The sequence below is a fragment of the Phocoena phocoena genome, chromosome 6, assembly GCF_963924675.1.
Source record: "Phocoena phocoena chromosome 6, mPhoPho1.1, whole genome shotgun sequence".
Taxonomy (NCBI): Eukaryota; Metazoa; Chordata; class Mammalia; order Artiodactyla; family Phocoenidae; genus Phocoena; species Phocoena phocoena.
In genome coordinates this window covers 13,283,560-13,304,564 of record NC_089224.1, presented here as the reverse complement: position 1 = coordinate 13,304,564, position 21,005 = coordinate 13,283,560, and the positions used below count along the sequence as shown (strand labels likewise).

Sequence of the window (21,005 nt, the reverse complement as noted above, 5' to 3'; positions counted from 1 at the left end):
AAAAGAGGGAGAGGACTCAAATCAATAAAATTAGAAATGAAAAAGGAGAAGTTACAACAGACACCACAGATATACAAAGCATCCTAAGCGACAACCACAAGCAAATCTATGCCAATAAAATGGACAATCTGGAAGAAATGGACAAATTCTTAGAAAGGTATAACCTCCCAAGACTGAACCAGGAAGAAATAGAAAGTATGAACAGACCAATCACAAGTAATGAAACTGAAACTGATTAAAAATCTTCCAACAAACAAAAGTCCAGGACCAGAATGCTTCACAGGTGAATTCTATCAAACATTTAGAGAAGAGCTAACACCAATCCTTCTCAAACTCTTCCAAAGAATTGCAGAGGAAGGAAAACTCCCAAACTCATTCTACAAGGCCACCATCACCCTGATACCAAAACCAGACAAAGATACTAAAAAAAAAGAAAATTACAGACCAATATTACTGATGAATATAGATGCAAAAATCCTCAACAAAATACTAGCAAACAGAATCCAACAATACATCCAACATTAAAAGGATCATACACCATGATCAAGTGGGATTTATCCCAGGGATGCAAGGATTCTTCAATATATGCAAATCAATCAATGTGATACACCATATTAACAAACTGAAGAATAAAATTCATATGATCATGTCAATAGATGCAGTGAAACCTTCTGACAAAATTCAACACCCATTTATGATAAAAACTCTCCAGAGAGTGGGCATAGAGGGAACCTACCTCAACATAATAAAGGCCATATACGACAAACCCACAGCAAACATTATTCTCAATGGTGAAAAACTGAAAGTGTTTCCTCTAAGATCAGGAACAAGACAAGGATGTCCACTCTCACCACTCTTATTCAACATAGTTTTGGAAGTCCTAGCCATGGCAATCAGAGAAGAAAAAGAAATAAAAGGAATACAAATTGGAAAAGAAGAACTGTCACTGTTGGCAGGTGACATGATACTATACATAGAGAATCCTAAATATCTCACCAGAAAACTACTAGAGCTAATCAATGAATTCGGTAAATTTGCAGGATACAAGATTAATGCACAGAAATCTCTTGCATTCCTATACACTCATGATGAAAAATCTGAAAGAGAAATTAAGGAAACACTCCCATTTACCACTGCAACAAAAAGAGTAAAATACCTAGGAATAAACCTACTTAGAGAGACAAAAGACCTGTATGCAGAAAACTATAAGACACTGATGAAAGAAAATAAAGATATACAAACAAATGGAGAGATATACCATGTTCTTGGATTCGAAGAAGGCAATACTGTCAAAATGACTATAGTACCCAAAGGAACCTACAGATTGAATGCAATTCCTATCAAATTACCAATGGCATTTTTTACAGAACTAAAACAAAAAATCTTAAAATTTGTGTGGAGACACCAATGACCCCGAATAGCCAAAGCAGTCTTGAGGGAAAAAAATGGAGGTGGAGGAATCAGACTACCTGACTATATTACAAAGCTACAGTAATGAAGACAATATGGTACTGGCACAAAAACAGAAACACAGATCAATGGAACAAGATAGAAAGCCCAGAGATAAACCCACGCACCTATGGTCAACTAATCTATGACAAAGGAAGCAAGGATATACAATGGCGAAAAGACAGTCTCTTCAATAAGTGGTGCTGTGAAAACTGGACAGCTACATGTAAAAGAATGAAATTAGAACACTCCCTAACGCCATACAGAAAAATAAACTCAAAATGGATTAGAGACCTAAATGTAAGACTGGACAGTATAAAACTCTTAGAGGAAAACAGGAATAACACTCTTTGACATAAATCACAGCAAGATCTTTTTTGATCCACCTCCTAGAGTAATGGTAATAAAAATAAACAAATGGGACCTAATGAAACTTAAAGCCTTTTGCACAGCAAAGCAAACCATAAAGTAGATGAAAAGACAACCCTCAGGATGGGAGAAAATATTTGCAAACGGATCAAAGGACAAAGGATTAATCTTCAAAATATATAAGCTCATGCAGCTCAATATTAAAGATATAAACAACCCAATCCGAAAATGGGCAGAAGACCTAAATAGACATTTCTCCAAAGAAGACATACAGATGTCCAAGAAGCACATGAAAAGCTGCTCAACATCACTAATCATTAGAGAAATGCAAATCAAAACTTCAATGAGGTATCACCTCACACCAGTTAGAATGGGCATCATCAGAAAGTCTACAAACAACAAATTCTGGAGATGGAGTGGAGAAAAGGGATCCCTCTTGCACTGTTGGTGGGAATTTAAATTGATACAGCCACCATGGAGAACAGTATGGAAGTTCCTTAAAAAACTAAAAATAGAATTACCATATGACCCAGCAATTCCACTACTGGGTGTATACCCAGAGAAAACCATAATTCAAAAAGACACATGCACCCCAATGTTCACTGCAGCACTATTTACAATAGCCAGGTCATGGAAGCAACCTAAATGCCCATCGACAGACGTTATGGATAAAGAAGATGTGGTACATATATACAATGGAATATTACTCAGCCATAAAAAGGAACGAAACTGGGTCATTTGTAGAGATGTAGATAGATCTAGAGACTGTCATACAGAGTGAAGTCAGAAAGAGAAAAACAAATATCATAGATTAACGCATATATGTGGAACCTAGAAAAATGGTACAGATGAACCAGTTTGCAGGATAGAAATTGAGACACAGATGTAGAGAACAAATGTATGGACACCAAGGGGGGAAAGTGGCGGGGGGGGCGGTGGTGGTGGTATGATGAATTGGGAGATTGGGATTGACATGTATACACTGATGTGTATAAAATGGATGAGTAATAAGAACCTGCTCTATAAAAAAATAAATTAAATCCAAAAATAAAAACTTAAATTACATGCTTACACTGAATTCACCTCACAAATATGCTGAGGAAAAGAAGCCAGACACACAAAAAGTATTTACTAAATGATTCCATTTATTAAATTTCAAAGATACATAGAACTCACCTATGGTGTTGTAAGAAGTCAGGATATTGGTTACCCTTGATTAGAAGGAGGACATGAGGGCTTCTGGGTAATGGTCTGTTTCTTGATCTAGTGCTGACTTTATAAATGTGCTCACTTTGTGAACATTTATTGACTTATACATTTATAATTTGTGTGTTTTTCTGTATTAGTATTATGTTTCAATAAAGTCTGTTAAAAAGATTTAAAAAAAATCAACATCCATTTATGATAAAAAACTCTCCAGAAAGTGGGCAGAGAGGGAACCGAGTTCAACATAATAAAGCCCATATGTGACAAACCCACAGCTAACATCATACTCAATGGTGAAAAGCTGAAAGCACTTCCTTTAAGATCAGGAACAGGACAAGGATATCCATTCTCACCACTTTTATTCAAAATAGTTTTGACATCCTAGCCACAGGAATCAGAGAAGAAAAAAAAAAAAAAAAAAAAAAGAAATCCAAATTGAAAAAGAAGTAGTAAAACTATCACTGCTTGCAGATGATATGATACTATACATAGAAAATCCTAAAGAAGCTACCAGAAAACTGCTAGAGCTCTTCAGTGAATTTGGTTAAGTTGCAGGATAGAAAATTAATACACAGAAACCTGTTGCATTTCTACACACTAACAATGAAAGATCAGAAAGAAAAATTAAGGAAATAATCCCATTTACCATTGCATCAAAAAGAATAAAATACCTAGGAATAAATTTACCTAAGGAGGTAAAAGACCTGTACTCCCAAAACTATAAGATGCTAATGAAAGAAATCGAAGATGATACAAATGGAAAGATATACTGTGTTCTTGAATTGGAAGAATCAATATTGTCAAGATGACTAGACTACCCAAGGCAATCTACAGATTCAATGCAATCCCTATCAAATTACCAGTAATGCCATTTTTCATAGAACTAGAACAAAAAAATTTTTTAATTTGTATGGAAACACAAAAGACCCTGAATAGCCAAAGCAATCTTGAGAAAGAAAACTGGAGATGAAGGAATCAGGCTCCCTGACTTCAGACTATAATACAAAGCTATAGTAACCAAAACAGGATGGTACTGGCACAAAAACAGAACTATAGATCAGTGGAACAGTATAGAAAGCCCAGAAATAAACCTACACACCTATGGTCAATTAATCTATGAGAAAGGTGCAAGAATATACAGTGGAGAAGACAGCCTCTTTACCATGTGGTGCTGGGAAATTGGGAAAGCTAGATGTAACAGAATGATATTAGAACATTCTCTAACACCATACACAAAAATAAACTCAAGACTTCCCTGGGTACCCAGTGGTTAAGACTCCATGCTTCCATTGCACGGGGCATGGGTTTGATCCCTGGTCTGGGAACTAAGATCCCTCAGGCCACATGGTGTGGCCAAAAAAAGAAAAAACAAAAACAAACAAAAAACTCAAAATGGATTAAAGACCTAAATGTAGTACCGGATACTATAAAACCTAGCAGAAAACATAGGCAGAACACTCTCTGACATAAATTGCAGCAGTATCTTTTTAGATTTGTCTCCTAGAATAATGAAAATAAAAACAAAAATAAACAAATGGGAACTAATTAAACTTAAAAGCTTTTACACAGCAAAGGAAGCCATAAACAAAACAAAAAGACAATCTACAGAATGGGAGAAAACTTGCAAATGATGCAACTGACAAGGGATTAATCTCCAAAATATACAAACAGCTCTTGTGGCTCAATATCAAAAAAACAACCAACACAATCAAAAAATGGGCAAAAGATCTAAACAGACATTTCTCCAAAGAAGACATACAGATGGCCAAAAAGCACATGAAAAGATGCTCAACACTGCTAATTATTAGAGAAATGCAAATCAAAACTACAATGAGGTATCACCTCACACTGGTCAGAATGGCTGTTATCGAAAAGTCTACAAATAATGTTGGAGAGGGGTTAGGAAAAGGAACCCTCCTACACTGTTGGTGGGAATGGAAATTGGTAAAGCAACTATGGAGAACAGTATGGAGTTAAAAAACTAAAAAAAAACTAAAAAGAGAGCTACCATATCATCCAGCAATCCCACTCCTGGGCACGTATCCGGAGAAAACCATAATTTGAAAAGACACATGCACCCCAATGCTAACTGCAGCACTATTTACAACAGCCAAGACATGGAAGCAAACTAAATGTCCATGGACAGATTAATGGATAAAGAAGATGTGGTATATATATATATACACCATGGAATATTATTCAGCCATGAAAAAAGAATGAAATAATTCCATTTGCAGCAATATAGGTGGACCTAGAGATTATCATACTAAGTAAGCCAGACAGAGAAAGATAAATATATGATATTGCTTATATGTGGAATATAAAAAACCAGAAAGATACAAATGAACTTATTTCCAAAACAGGAGGAGACTCACAGACATAGGAAAAAAATGTGTGGTTACCAAATGGGGGAAAAGGGGATGGGAAGAGGGATAAATTAGGAGGTTGGGATTAACATATACATATTACTATATGTAAAATAGATAACCAACGAGGACCTACTGTATAGCACAGGGAATTATACTCAGTATTTTGTAATAACCTATAAGGGAAGAGAATTTGAAAAAGACTGTATATATATGTATATATGTATACACACACACACACATATATGTAACTGAATCACTGTGCTGTACACCTGAAACTAACATGACACTGTAAATCAACTACACATCAATAAAAAAATTATACACATATATAATATATACACATGTATATTATATATACATATTGGCCTTCACATCAATTATACAATGTGGGTAGAACAAGCATTTAAAGATAAGAAAATTATGGTTCAGGCTCACAGTAATGCTATAATTAAATAGAACTCAAAACCATTTGTATTCAATGATCCAATCTGTCTTATCTTTTTTTTTTTTCATTCCTTAACAGAAACCAACAAAGCTGCCTCTCAGCATTTCACTATTTAAAAATTAGGTCCTTCAGATTTTTCCTTTGTACTGTTAGTGTTTTGCTTATTTTGCTATTTATTTGATCCTTCATCATAAGATGGAACAAGGAAATGTGTTGGCATATTCTGTTATTAGATCCAAGTTTCATGGAAAAATACACTGCAGCTAAGGAACAAAACCAACATTATAAAATTCAATAAACATTTATTCAGTGACTACTAAAGGCAAGGTACTATATTAGGTGTTATTAACTCAAAAGGCACACAGATATGGTCCTTGATATTAAGGAACTGAAAGTTCTTAGAAATTAGATTTCACGGCTGGTTTTACATATATCCTCTAATCTCAAATTAACACAGGTAAATGCTACACAAATACATGCATATACATATGTACACACACACATATATACACATACATATATGTAAACACATATGAATAGAGGTAGAGAGCCACTGAGATGCTAACTTATACAGATTGCTGTATACCATGTTTATTTAAAAATAACTGCCACATATCCCCTGGAGCAATAACATTTTCCTATTCCAGAAATGAACCTGAATAGAAAAATGCAAAGATACTTTCCAGCTTTACCCTATTAATCCATTGAAAATAGAAGTCCTAATAAATAGAGTGTTGAGGAGATCAGGATCTAATTTCAAGATTTCATTTCTTATTAGTTGCTATACTTTTCAGACCTATGTTTAATAAAGGATACCAAAGTTGCAAAACCAACCCATTTCACTTTCAGAACCTTCAGTTTTATCATCAACTTAGTAAATTATCTGTTTGCTAGTAAAAGCTCCAGTAAGGGACAGATATAATTTCTGCTCTGAGCGTTCAACAGACTAAAAATTTAATTTTCTTTTGTAACCAAAAATGATTCTTACGTCAAGCACTGATCCAGAGAGATCAGCTCGTTCAAGATTTGCACAGCAGAGATTAGCGTGGGCAAGATTGCAGCGGCTTAAATTGGCCATTTTGAAGTTAATGTATCGAAGGTCCAAACGAGAAAGATCAGCACCACTGAAGTTTAAACCCTAAAATTAAAAAACACAAACTGTCACAATATTTAAACAATCTGTTGTATATTCAATTACAATAGCTAACCACCATGTGTTTTAGAAGTAATTGGCAGTTCCGTCATTTGGAGTTCGTTACAAAACATGATCAAATGGAACTGAGATACATAAAATTAGTGTCCTTAACAGGTTCTTAAAGGAACTCAACTTACATATAACATTAAAATGCATCCTGGCAATGCCTCATTTATGTTCAGAAGTTTCTAAAGAGAGATCTCTGCTGGCCACATACCCGTTGATAAGTATTATTTTTTTATTAAACCTGACTGTACTTAAATTATTTTATTAATTCAATAATTCAAGATTGTTTTATTTTTTTAAAGTGAGTATTGTGGTTTTTAAAATGATTAGTGCTATAATACATAAAAGTAAAAGTATCTTCCACTGATTAACCATACATAACAACTGTACAATTGACTTTTTATTTTTATTGCTGCAATTCCTATGCATTACTCAAAAACTGCTGCATGAGGCATAATTAGACAATAAAAAAGATTATTACATCTCTTTTTCTGTCTAACCATTTTGGGACTAAATCAATGCTATGACCCATAAGTAAAATATATCTTTCATGAAAAAAGAAAACAAGGCAAGAGAAAGATTCCCAGAAGAATTTAAAACTTTACTCACAGATTTGCCTACACGAATAACTCACGTAAAGTCTGCTTTAATTACCTGGCAACGCAATTCTGATTTGGTTGGAGTGGCTAGCAGAAATCGCACAAATTCCTTTCGAGATATTGGTGAATGATCTTCTGGTGGTTGAGAATTCTTGAAAAGCATATTGACAGATCAGTGGAGCATTTTGGGAGATAGCTACAATACATGTAATACTTGGCTAATGTAAAAAGAGCCTTACCTTTATTGCCACTTCTAGGTGTTCAATCAATGAGTCAATACCAAAAAATCTTGCTTCTTCTAACACACCTATCATAATAAAAACAATCTGACTTTTATAGAATGCTATTCATTTTAATATTTATAGAATCATTTATAAAAAAAATCTATAAAGTTAAATTCTCATAACAGAAGTGAAATACAAGTAGGCTATCCATCAATATAGAAGAAAAATAACTAATGTTTAGTACATATGTATATATAGAATATTTAAAAATATTTGTAAACAAAGTTTTTCTAAATAGTTTACATACAGCAAAAGAAAGAAGACTCGTGAATTAGAATGAAAGCTTTCCATATTACAAAATTATTTCTGAAAATTAAATAGGCCACAGACAAAAAAATCCTAACAACATACATTCCTAAAATAACTGACATAGTGATTTGTAAGCCCAATAATAAATGATTAGTTCACCTAATCTTAACATTTCATTGACTTCTAAAAAAATATTTATTTTTGGCTGCATTGGGTTTTTGTTGCTGCGTGCAGGCTTCCTCTAGTTGCGGCAAGCAGGGACTACTCTTTGTTGCGATGTGCTGGCTTCTCGTTGCAGTGGTGTCTCTTGTTGTGGAGCATGGGCTCTAAGCATGCTCAGCAGTTGTGGCACATGGGCTCAGTAGTTGTGGCTCGTGGGCTCTAGAGTACAGGCTCAGTAGTTGCGGCGTACAGACTTAGTTGCTCCATGGCATGTGGGATCTTCCTGGACCAGGGCCCAAACCCGTGTCCCCTGCATTGGCAGGCAGATTCTTAACCACTGCTCTACCAGGGAAGGCCTTCATTGACTTATTATTATTATTTTTTAATATACTTAACACAGTCCCATGGTTTTTTAAGATAAATTTATTTAATTAATATATTTATTTTTGGCTGTGATGGATTTTTGTTGCTGCGTGCGGGCTTTCTCTAGTTGCTACGAGCGAGGGTTACTCTTTGTTGTGGTGCATGGGCTTCTCATTGCGGTGGCTTCTCTTGTTGTGGAGCACAGGCTCTAGGCACACGGGCTTCAGTAGTTGTGGTTTGCAGGCTGTAGAGTGCAGGCTCATACTTGTGGTGCATGGGCTTCGATGCTCTACGGCATGTGGGATCTTCCTGGACCAGGGCTCGAACCTGTGTCCCCTGAATTGGCAGGCGGATTCCTAACCACTGTGCCAGCAGGGAAGCCCCTTGAGTTTGTGAATGAAGCAGATCTGAATCGGTTTGTCAGAGATCTTTTAGTTACTGAATCAGAATATTACAGAAGTGTATAAATGTAAGAGAGCTTCAAAACCAAAGTCAGCAGTGTAATTCAGAAACCTTTCTTATAGGAAAATCAATTTTAAATAAAGGATTTCCAGGGCGCTCACACAAGATGGCGGAATAGAAGGATGTGGAGCTCACCTCCTCCCACAAATACGTCAAATATACATCTACATCTGGAACAATTCTCACAGAATACCCTCTGAATGCTGGCAGAATATCTCAAACACCCAAAATCGCATGAAAGATCTCCTCATAACCAGGTAGTACAAGAATTTTTTAAAAAAGGCATTGGGATGGAACTTGCATATCTGGGAGGGAGTTGTGAAAGAGGAAAGTTTCCCGCAACCTGGAAAGCCTCTTCACAGGTGGGGAGGTCAGCCAGGACAGAAATGGAGCTTTAGAGGCTCAAAGCAAAGCGCAGCAGACAGTTTATGGCAGGCAGATCAGAGAGAGACCTGCACAGATGGTCCGGGTCACTGCCCTGTGCTCCCCAGCCTGAGATGTGCAACCGCTGGTGCGGGCGGGACCTCAGTTCTGAAACTTGGGTTTCAGAGGACAGACCCAAGGAGAGAACCAGGGTTGGCTGCTCAGAGAAAGCCTGAAGGGGCTGGAGCATGGTATGGGCTGCAACCAGGGGTGTATGTAGAAGAAGCCCAGGCCCACCATAGAAGCAAAGCCCTTTTGTTAAGAAGCATGGAAGCGGGGGACAGGCCTGTAGCAGTCTTTCTCCACACACTTTCAGCTGACTCACCGCTACCTGTAGGAGCTCTGGGAGCATGCCAGCGGGCTGCCCACATGCAGAGGCGGGGCTGAAATCTGAGCCCTCTGCCCACTGCTGCGCGGATCTACCCCACAGCCACTGGCTTTGTATACTCAGGGCCTGCAGGACACCCAAGTGGACAATGGGTGCTCCCGTGGCTGGGACCAGCCTGGCCTTAGCGGCTATGTGGTTTGTGGGTGCATGCACGCAGAGGCTGGGCTGGAGTCTGTGCTGCTTCAATAGGCTCCAACAGCAGCTTCAGGTGTGTGACTACTGTGGTCCTGCTACCTCACTTCAGTGGATCATTGCCAGCAGACCCACGCTGGTAACTTTGTGAACACAGCGCCTGAGGGACACCAGAGCTTATTGCCTGCATTCTCACGGTTGAGGTGAGACCGAGCACAGTGCCAACAACAGTGTAGTTTGTGAGCCCACACAATGGGTGACGGATGACAGCACAGAATGCACTCCCTGGTGGAGAGCTCTGGAGGAGCAATACTCAGGGGCTCCTCTCCCTGGGCATACTCCAATCCCAACTACCTCACACCACAGCTCAGAAATGGATCTGGGGGCTTCTACTGCAATAACTAGGGAGCAGACCCTGCCACTGAGAGGGCTATGACAACCACAGAGCAAAGAGGAGGCCCCACTCAACATCCAGTGTAGCCTTCGGTCACCACAACGTCAGTCACACCCCCTATCAAGGGGATAATGGCCAGCACACACTGAGGAAAGAGGTGGCAGGTATACATCCAGAAAACAGACCCTGCACCAAAAATTTTAAACCCACACAAGCTACACAGGGACACTTCCACATGCTAATAGCCCTCCAAGACCACAGTAGATAATTGTTTGTCGTAAACTCATAGAGTAAGAGAAATATAAGTAAAATGAAGAAGCAGAGGAACTACACCCAGAAAAGAGAATTCCCCAGAAAGAACAAACAATGAAACAGATCCACTCAGTCTAATAGACATTGAGTTCAAAAAAAAGATAATGAAAATATTGAAGGAACTAAGAAAGGCTATCAATACAAATGTAGATTACTGTAAAAGGAACTAGAAAGTGTAAAGAGGAGCCAAGGAAAATGAGAAAACTCATTTGCCGAGATGAAAGCTGAACTAAAGGCAATGAATAACAGGTTGAATAATGCAGAAGAATAAATAAGTGATCTGGAAGACGGAACAATGGAAATCCCCCAGTCAGAACAGCAGACAGAAAGCCAAATGGAAAAAAAAAAATTGAAAGCAATTTAAAAGACCTATGGGATATTGTAAAGTGTACCAATCTACACATAACAGGCATCCCAGAAGAAGAAAGAGAAAAGGGGATTGAAAATGTATGTGAAGAAATTATGGCTGAAAACATCCCAAACTTAAAGAAGGAAACAGATATACAAGTACAGGAAGTACAAGATGAACCCAAACAGATCTATACCAAGATATACTATAATTAAAATGGTAAAAGTTAAAGAGAGGATTCTAAAGGCAGCAAGAGAAAAAACAAAGGGCTAATTACAAGGGAACCCCCATAAGGCTATCAGCTGATTTCTTTACAGAAATGTTGCAGGCCACAAAGGAGCTGCAAGATATATTCAAAGTACTTAAAGGGAAAAATCTGCAACCTAGGATACTCTACCCAGCTAGATCAACACTTAGAATAGGAGAGAGAAAGAATTTCTCAGACAAGCAAAAACTAAAGGAATAGAGCAATACTAAATCTATCCCTACAAGAAATATTGAAAGGTCTTTTCTAAGTAGAAAAGAAGAATCTAGAGGAAAAGGAAAATCGCAATTGGAAAGTAAATCACATAAATAAGCCAGTATGCAAATTTTTAAAAAATAATAATAAAATAATTTTTTTGTGAAAGTGATGATAACCACAATGAACAGCAAAAGGATAAACATGAAGATGTAAAAGAGGACATCAAAATCATAAAAAGTGGGGGAAGAGAGTAAGAAAATGTAGGTTATCTTTTAGAATGTGTTTGAGGTTATACCACTATAGATTCTAAAGCAAGTACATATAGGAAGGGGTTAACATACTTGAAAAACAGGGGGACCACAAATCAAAGATATACAATAGATGCACAAAAACAAAAGGAAGATAACACAAGCATAATACAAAAGGAAATCATCAAACGATGAAAGGAAAAACAAGAAGAAAAAAGAACAAAGAAGAAATACAAAAATCAACTGGAAAACAAGCTTTACAATAGCAATACTTATCAAAAGTTACCTTAAATGTCAATGGACTAAATGCTCCAATCAAAAGACACAGAGTGGCAGAGTGGATTAAAAAACAAGAGCCTACAGAAGATGGTGGTGGGGGAGGACATGGAGTTCACGTCTCCCCACAACTAAGGCGCCTGCCAGATGCTGGTGGGGGACCTCAATGCCCAAGGAGACAGGAGGAACCCCCGAGTGACCAGGTAGGAACATGGGGGGAGTAAGGGGGGAGGAGAAGTGAAGGCCAGACAGGACCGGCACCCCTGAGGGCTGACTTGGAAGAGGGAGGGGGGGAGGGGTTCCCAGGCCTGGAGGGACCCTCAGGGGCTCAGAGAATCAGGTGTTTCCCCTGCCCAATCGGCCAGGAAGCATGCAGGTCTCCCAGGCAGGGTCCTCAACCCTCCAAGGCACCCTCTGGGCCATGTTGTTTGTAGGGGCGTAGGAGGGAGGCAGGGGTGTTGGAAAAGGGGAGAGGTAGATGGGGGAGGGGCCCTCTGTGATAGGAGGACCAGGGGAGGCATGGAGGTTGTTTCGCCCACTCACTTGTGCACGGGAAGCCTACTGGGCTGTTGGGCCTGGTCCTCCATTTTCCTGGGTCCCCTTCTCTCCCAGGCCCCTTCTGGCCTCATGAGTCCTAGGGGCATGGGAGGCAGAAGGGGGAAAGAGAAGAGGTGGACAGTGGTGGGGGGAACCCTCAAGGACCAGAGGATCGGGGAGGTGTGGCGGGTGTTTCCCCAGACCACTCAGCCCGGGAGACCTGCTGGGGTCCCAGGCCAAGTCCCCCACCCTCTGAGGCCCCCTCTGTGCCACGCTGGTCCTGGGAGCGTAGGAGGGAGGGAGGAGGAGGGAAGGGGAGGAGAGGAGGACGGGGCAAGAGACGCTTCGGGGCTGGAGGATCAGGGGAAGCAACCCAGGTGGTTCCCCTGCCCACTCAGCTCCAGGAAGCCTGTTGGGCTTCCGGGTCTGGTCCCTTGCCTTCTGGGGCCACCGCTAGCCGCGTGGGTGCTGTGGACATGGGAGGGAGAAGAAGAGAGGCCGATGGGGAGGGGCCCTCTGGGACTTCCCCCACCCACTTGGGCTCAGTGAGCATGCTGGGGTCCTGGACCTGGTCGTCTGCCCTCCAGGGCCAGAGGCACTCCTGGGCCCCTCCTGCTGTGTTGAGTCTAAGACCCTGGCCCTGTGGGTCCTAAGCATAGGCCCCGTCCACCACCTAAACCACACCCCAACCTAAGTCCCGCCCCCCCACAGCCAAGGCCTTTTCTGGCTTTTTTCCCCCCTCCTCTTTATTACTGCTTGGTTCTGTTTTACCTTCCAGTTGTTGTTTCATCTATATTTTTTTATTCTTTCTAAGATAGCTTTTAGTTTTCTAATCTTATTATTTACTCTTTCTTACTGTTCTGCTCCTTTTTTTCTTTTGTCTTTTTGGCACTTCACACGGCTTGCAAAATCTTGGTTCACAAGCTGGGGGTCAGGCCAGAGTTCCTGCAGTGGGAGCTCCGAGTCTGAACCACTGGACTAACAAAGAACCTCAGACCCCAGGGAATATTCATAGGAGTGAGGTCTCCCAGAGGTCCTCATGTCGGGACCAAGACTCACCTCTACCCAACCACCTACAAATGCCAGTGCTGGAAGCCTCAGGCCAAACAACCAGAACACAATCCCACCAATCAAAAAAAAAAAAAAAAAAAAAATGAGTTGACAAAAAATTATGTCACAGATGAAGAAGGTAAAAACCTACAAGACCAAATAAATGAAGAGAAAACAGGCAATCTACCGGAAAAAGAATTCACAGTAATGATAGTAAAGATGATCCAGAATCTCGGAAATAGAATTGGAGGCACAGATTGAGAAAATACAAGAAATGGTTAACAAAGATCTAGAAGAACTAAAGAACAAACAAACAGAGATGAACAATGCAATAACTGAAAAGAAAAATACACTAGAAGGAATCAAACAGAATAACTGAGGCAGAAGAACGAACGAGTGAGCTGGAAGATGAAATGATGGAAATAACTGCAGAGGAGCACAATAAAGAAAAAAGAATGAAAAGAATTGAAGACAATATCAGAAACCTCTGGGACAACACTAAACAAGCGAACATTCAAATTATAGGGCTCCAAGATGAAGAAGAGAAAAAGAAAGGGTCTGAGAAAACATTTGAAGAGATTATAGTTGAAAAATTCCTTAACATGGGAAAGGAAATAGTCACCGAAGTCCAAGAAGTGCAGAGACTCCCATACAGGAAAAACCAGAAGAGAAACACACCAATACACATATTAATCAAACTAACAAAAATTAAATTCAAAGAAAAAATATTAAAAGCAGCAAGGGAAAAACAAAAAATAACATGCAAAGGAATCCCCCTAAGGTTACCAGCTGATTTTTCAGCAGAAATTCTGCAGGCCAGGAAGGAGTGGCAGGATATACTTAAAATGGTGAAAGAGAAAAACCTAAAACCAAGATTACTCTACCTAGCAAGCATCTCATTCAGATTTGATGGAGAAATCAAAAGCTTTACAAACAAGCAAAAGCTAAGAGAATTCAGCACCACCAAACCAGCTTTACAACAAATGCTAAAGAAAATTCTCTAGGTGGAAACACAAGAGAAGAAAAGGACCCACAAAAACAAACCCAAAGCAATTAAGAAAATGGTAAGAGGAACATACATATTGATAATAATCTTGAATGTAAATGGATTAAATGGCCCAACCAAAAGACACAGACTGGCTGAATGGATACAAAAACAAGACCCATATATATGCTGTCTACAAGAGACCCACTTCAGACCTAGGGACACATACAGACTGAAAGTGAAGGGATGGAAAAAGATACTCCATGCAAATGGAAATCAAAAGAAAGCCAGAGTAGCAATACTTCTATCAGATATAATAGACCTTAAAATAAAGACTGTTACAAGAGATAAGGAAAGACACTACATAATGATCAAGGGATCAATCCAAGAAGAAGATATAACAATTATAAATATTTATGCACCCAACATAGGAGAACCTCAATACATAAGACAAATGCTAACAGCCATAAAAGGGGAAATCGACAGTAACACAATAATGGTAGGAGACTTTAACACCCACTTTCAGGAATGGACAGATCAATGCAAATGAAAATAAATAAGGAAAGACAAGCTTTAAATGACACAACAGACCAGATAGATTTGATTGATAACTATAGGGCATTCTACCTGAAAGTGACAAAATACACTTTCTTCTTAAGTGCACACAGAACATTCTCCAGGACAGATCACACCTTGGGTCACAAATCAAGCCTAGGGAAATTTAAGAAAATTGAAATATCAAGCATCTTTTCTGACCATACGCTATGAGATTGGAAATCAATTACATGAAAAAAACTGTTAAAAACACAAATACGTGGAGACTAAACAGTGTGCTACTAAATAACCACGAGATCACTGAAGAAATCCAAGAAGAAATAAACAAATGCATAGAAACAAATGGCAATGAAAACATGACAACCCAAAACCTATGGGATGCAGCAAAAGCAGTTCTAAGAGGGAAGTTTATAGAATTCAATCTCACCTAAAGAAAAAAAAAAACAAACTATCTAACCTTACACCTAAAGCAACTAGAGAAAGAAGAAAAAAGAAAACCCAAAGTCAGTAGAAGGAAAGAAACCATAAAGATCAGAGCAGAAATAAATGAAATAGAAAAAAAGAAAACAATAGCAATGATAAATAAAACTAAAAGTTGGTTCTTTGAGAAGATAAACAAAATTGATAAACCCTTAGCCAGACTCATCAAGGAAAAAAAAAAGGGAGAGGCTGCAAATCAGTAAATATTAGAAATGAAAAAGGAGAAATCACAACTGACACCGCAGAAATACAAAGGACTGTAAGAGACTACTACAAACAATTATATGCCAACAAAATGGACAACCACAAAGAAATGGACAAATTCTTGGAAAGGTACAATTTTCTAAGACTGAACCAGGAAGAATCAGAAAATATAAACAGACCTATCACAAGTAATGATGAAACTGTAATTAAAAATCTTCCAACGGGGCTTCCCTGGTGGCACAGTGGTTAAGAATCTGCCTTCCAATGCAAGGGACACAGGTTCAGGCCCTGGCCTGGGAAGATTCCACATGCTGCAGAGCAGTTGTGGCCCATGCGCCACAACTACTGAGCCCGCGTGCCACAACTACTGAGGCCCACGCATCTAGAGCCCATGCTCCGCAACAAGAGAAGCCACCGCAATGAGAAACCTGCGCACCACAACGAAGAGTAACCCCCGCTCACTGCAACTAGAGAAAGCCCACATGCAGCAACGAAGACCCAGAGCAGCCAAAAATAAATTTTAAAAATTTTTAAAAATTTATAAAAACAACAAACAACAAAATCCCTTAGCGTCCTTACTGATGAAATCTACATCTATTTAGAATCTAAAATCGGAATGTATGGGGTAGATGTATACCTGAAAGACTACCTACCTGTGTAGATATATGAGTGTATATTTACACTCATATGCATGTAAAAACATTTAGTTTTAAAAATGGAAAAGATACTTTTACTTTATGAAAATATACATTATTAAGTAAGTGAAAAGAAAATACAAATCCTAAAAAGTGTGAGGAATTACATTGAAAACTCACCCAACAAATTAATCCCATCGTTTACAATGAGCTGTCCGTGACGCAAGTAGTTCAAAATGGGTTCAAAGTACTCAGGACTTCGGTCAATTAAGAAAGCTCCTCTATGATCTTGCTTATTTCCCCACACACCTGTGGGACCATTAAAATGAAGAAAGCCCCCCCATAAACAAAAAACAAAGTTAGAAATTTATAGAAGGAAAACTGCATAACATACCAGTAAGTTTTTACTCTTGTAAAAATTATTACTGATTCCATTAAAAAGCACAGAAGGACAGGAGTTATAAAGTCAATACAACTACAAACAGATCACACAAAATGTGATCTCACTGCACTCACCTTTGTCCTTAAACATGTGGGCCAGCATACTGTCAGGTTCTTTATTCACTAAAGTGCTCCTAAGAATTCAGGGAAAAAAATTGATTTCTCCATTTGTCTTTATAAACAAACATATTTAAGTCAAGAGTATACTTGATCCCAGCTGCTCTCTCAAAAAGATGCATGCTATAACCTGGGAGGAGTGATGCTGGGAAACAAAAATGTGCAGTAAGTTGCCATTTATCAAAATCTCTTCTAATCTGGCACTTCCTTTGATTTAAATATTGATTTTGTTGCCTTTAACTTCAATGCTGATCTATCCTTCTAGCAAGCTACTGTATAACAATTTTCTTGATTGAAATTTACATTTTTCTTATGCCTTTAGTATAAGCAGTTGTAGTCTACAAATTTCAATACTGTTAATTTTTTACTTGTGTTGCATGTATATTACTCAATATTTTAAAAGCATATTCTAAAAACAGTAAATTCATGCTTTTCATGCTTTCTCTGGAATGACTTGTGAACCATTTTCTACTCTTAGAAAAAATTTTCTAAATATTGGCTTCAAATCACATAGTATATTTAAGCAGCACTGGAATATCTTCTAAGGACATCAGCAAACTGAAGGAAAGAACAAACAGTACATAGTACCCACTCAACACACACATACACGTGCACCTACCGTGTGGTTGTAAAGTACCGCCCTCCAACATTTAATGTTAGCCAGTCTGTGTGAGATCCTGACAACACTTCCGGTACTTTAGAATCTGTCTGAGGGTCTAGAGATGACATGTAGAAAAAATAAACATTAAGTTGGGGGGGGGGTTGGGGAAGATGGCAATAGTATAATATTTTAAACTAAAACACACAGATAAAAGCATGCCAGAGCTACTAGGACAGCAAGCCCTATACCCACAGACAGTATCTAAAACAAAACTAGGTGATAAGGTATCCTGCCAACACCGACAACTAGAAGAGAAGCATGGCATCAGCATCCTTGACAGAAGAAGCATCCTTGACAGAAACAACAGGGTATGTGATGATCCTAAGAATTCCAAAGTAACCCATAAATACTCACTTCAAAACTCAGCAAGTCTACTTGAGAACAGCCGAATGGAAGTGGGAGGGGTGTGCCCACTCCAACCATGGGTGATTCAAGCAGTCTGCAGTAAGATCTGAAGAGGCTGAAAATGAACTCTCAAAACCCACCCAGCCAAAGCTCCCACCTAGGACAAAGTCCCACACTGAGGATAAGATGTTGGGAAAAGAATCCAAGTTGAACAGAACAGAGACAACAAAGACAAAAGGAAAAGGAGTCCAGATAAAAGTCAAAAAAGGTCAAGCAGAACCAAAATATATTAGAAGGTGACTTCCATATTTTTTAATACTTCATAAAAACAACATAAAAGGGACACCTAGAGCCATGAAATTACAAAAACTTTCCTAAGTCAGCTCCCTTCTCAAGTTAAGGAAAACTAATTTCATGTAAAAATGAGCAACAGAAAATCCCATACAAGATTATTAAAAGAATAGGAAGAATTACATCCCTATAGATAATGAAAACGTGCCAGATAATGAAAATGTGCCAGAAAGGAATGGCCACAAAATAGGTAAACTATAATATTCCAAATATGCTAAAAGAAGTAAATAATACAAGGTATGAAAAAGCAACATAAACCAGAATCACAAAATTCAGAAATGAGGCAAGAGAACTCTGGAGAGAATTAGAAATAAAAACCATTTCAGAAATGAAGATTAAACTAGAAGAAACACAGGAGTGAAAGAACACCACAGATAATGCCTTAAGGAAAATAAAAATTGAAAAGAGGAAAGCTTTAAAAATCAAGAAGAAATGAAGAAAGAGATGAAAAAGATTTAACAGAAGATTTCAAATATAGAAGACAAGTGTAGAAGATCCAACACATATACAATAGGAGTCCTGAAAGGAGAAAAATCAAAGCATGGTAACAAAATAAATACATAAAGTTCAAGAAAACTTATCTGAAATAAAAAAAAAAAAAAAGATGTGAAACTACATATTGAAAGGGCCCACCACATAACTGAGAGATTCAACCCAGAACAGCTCAGAACACCCAGAAATAGTATACTAAAATTTATCAATTTAAAAGTACAGTAAAATTACTGTAAAGAAAGAGAATAATCCTTCGGGTGAGCTAGGAAAAATAATCACTTATGAAAGATCAGATTTTTTTTTGACACCAAAACTCTATGTCAGAAAAAAATGCAGTAACATATTTAAGATATTTAAAGAAAAATAATATGAACCAAGGATTTTTTTAACAACTTAATTGAGGTATAATTGAAATACAATAAACTACATATCATTAAAGTTTGAAATTTGTTCAGTTCTGACATATGATTTTATGACCAGTCAAACTGACTTTCAGGTATAGAAGCCACATGCAAGATGTCAGAGAATATAGTTCTCACAAGTTCTTTATAAAGAGAATCTACTAGAGAACAAGTTTCAGACAACCACTCGAGGCATCAGTTTAAGGACTGGAGGAGTAAAACTAAGTGATGGTTTTAAGGGAGAGAGTATAGTATACAATGGTGTGTGTGTATATGTGTGTATGTATATAGTATATAATAATAATATTTGACAATGGATAAACAATACGATTATTTTTTAAGTAAGGAAAGAAAGGAATGAGCATATTAAAAAAATGTTTAACTGTCTTTAGTAGTCACATTGGTATTCAAAGTATTGGGATTATTATTGAAACTTTTATGTGTATTTTGTGTAGGATGAAGGAAATGTGTAATTATGTGACATTACAATTCCATCACTCCCTATGTGCTTGGAAACCAGGATTACTGATATGCAAGAAAGGAGACATAGATGTAAGATAGAAGATGTTAAATAAAAACCTTATAATCCTAATATAAACCAAAGTATTAGTATGAACCCATGATATATTTTATCTATTTATATGTTATATGTGATATAAAGCTTTATATAATATTTATTATATATGAATTTTATCCTCTAGCTAGCCATGTATTTCCAACTCTGTTCACCAAAAAGCCTAGTAATCATGACGAACCCAGTAGCAGCGAGCCTCCCCAGCACCCAGGTTGGGTCTTAAAATGACATTTGCCACTAAAAGAAATCAAGGCTTCCAAGAAAAAAACCACTGATTTGGGTTTAGGACAAGAGAAGTATAAGATGAACACTTTGTTATTCCAGATAGTAAGGAAAAGACTAATGGGCTTGTGTTAAAAGAAGAAGGACATGAAGGGATTTCCACTGGCCAAAAGTAAAATAATCTAGGTATAGATAAATGCAGAGGATGAAAACATACCAAATATTTTTAACTCTGAAAGTTTGTAACGATAAAACAAAAAACACTAATCAATCACTTTTTGTTTTGTTGTTTGTATGCATGCAATGAACCAATTAAGTGACCACTGCCTGCCAATCCACTCTGTTAGCCTAATGGATAAGAAAAGATGAGAAAAATTTTTTGTTCAGTCTTAAGGCAGAAACAGAGAATATGCATTTACTTCTAAGTTGCTGTGTGATGATCTTGAGTACTACCTCCACTCACCAAATACAATTATTGTGAAGGCTTAAAGAAATACTTGAATATTCAGGGTGTGATGGTCTGGAACTAAATATATCAAATATTCGTTGAAGAATATTTATTTAAGCCTCAGGCTCTTTCCTTTGAGATATACACTGTATAAGCTTTCTTCAAAACTGAAGGGTAGTGTGTGTGTGTGTGTGTGTGTGTGTGTGTGTGTGTGTGTGTGTGTGTGTGTGGTTGCTACCAAGTCATTTTTGACTGATTTAACTGCTGTGAATGACTGGCAAACATTACTTTTTCAAGCAATATATGCTTAAAAAATATGTAACATAACAGATTTTGATAGCTACTATCAAAGAGAAAATTTCAA

General features: G+C 37.9%; 1 protein-coding gene across 1 annotated transcript in view; it reads right to left on the bottom strand.

Moving 5' to 3' along the window:
- KCTD9 (potassium channel tetramerization domain containing 9) overlaps nucleotides 1–21,005 on the bottom strand; it is a 54,183-nt gene that overhangs the window by 19,213 nt on the left and 13,965 nt on the right. Inside the window, exons 4-9 of the mRNA XM_065879310.1 lie at nucleotides 17,767–17,863; nucleotides 17,106–17,164; nucleotides 16,770–16,898; nucleotides 7,878–7,945; nucleotides 7,694–7,789; nucleotides 6,827–6,976 (exon numbers count right to left, since the gene is read on the bottom strand). Coding sequence (XP_065735382.1) covers nucleotides 6,827–6,976; nucleotides 7,694–7,789; nucleotides 7,878–7,945; nucleotides 16,770–16,898; nucleotides 17,106–17,164; nucleotides 17,767–17,863 — 599 coding nt within the window. The remainder of the gene's footprint in view (nucleotides 1–6,826; nucleotides 6,977–7,693; nucleotides 7,790–7,877; nucleotides 7,946–16,769; nucleotides 16,899–17,105; nucleotides 17,165–17,766; nucleotides 17,864–21,005) is intronic.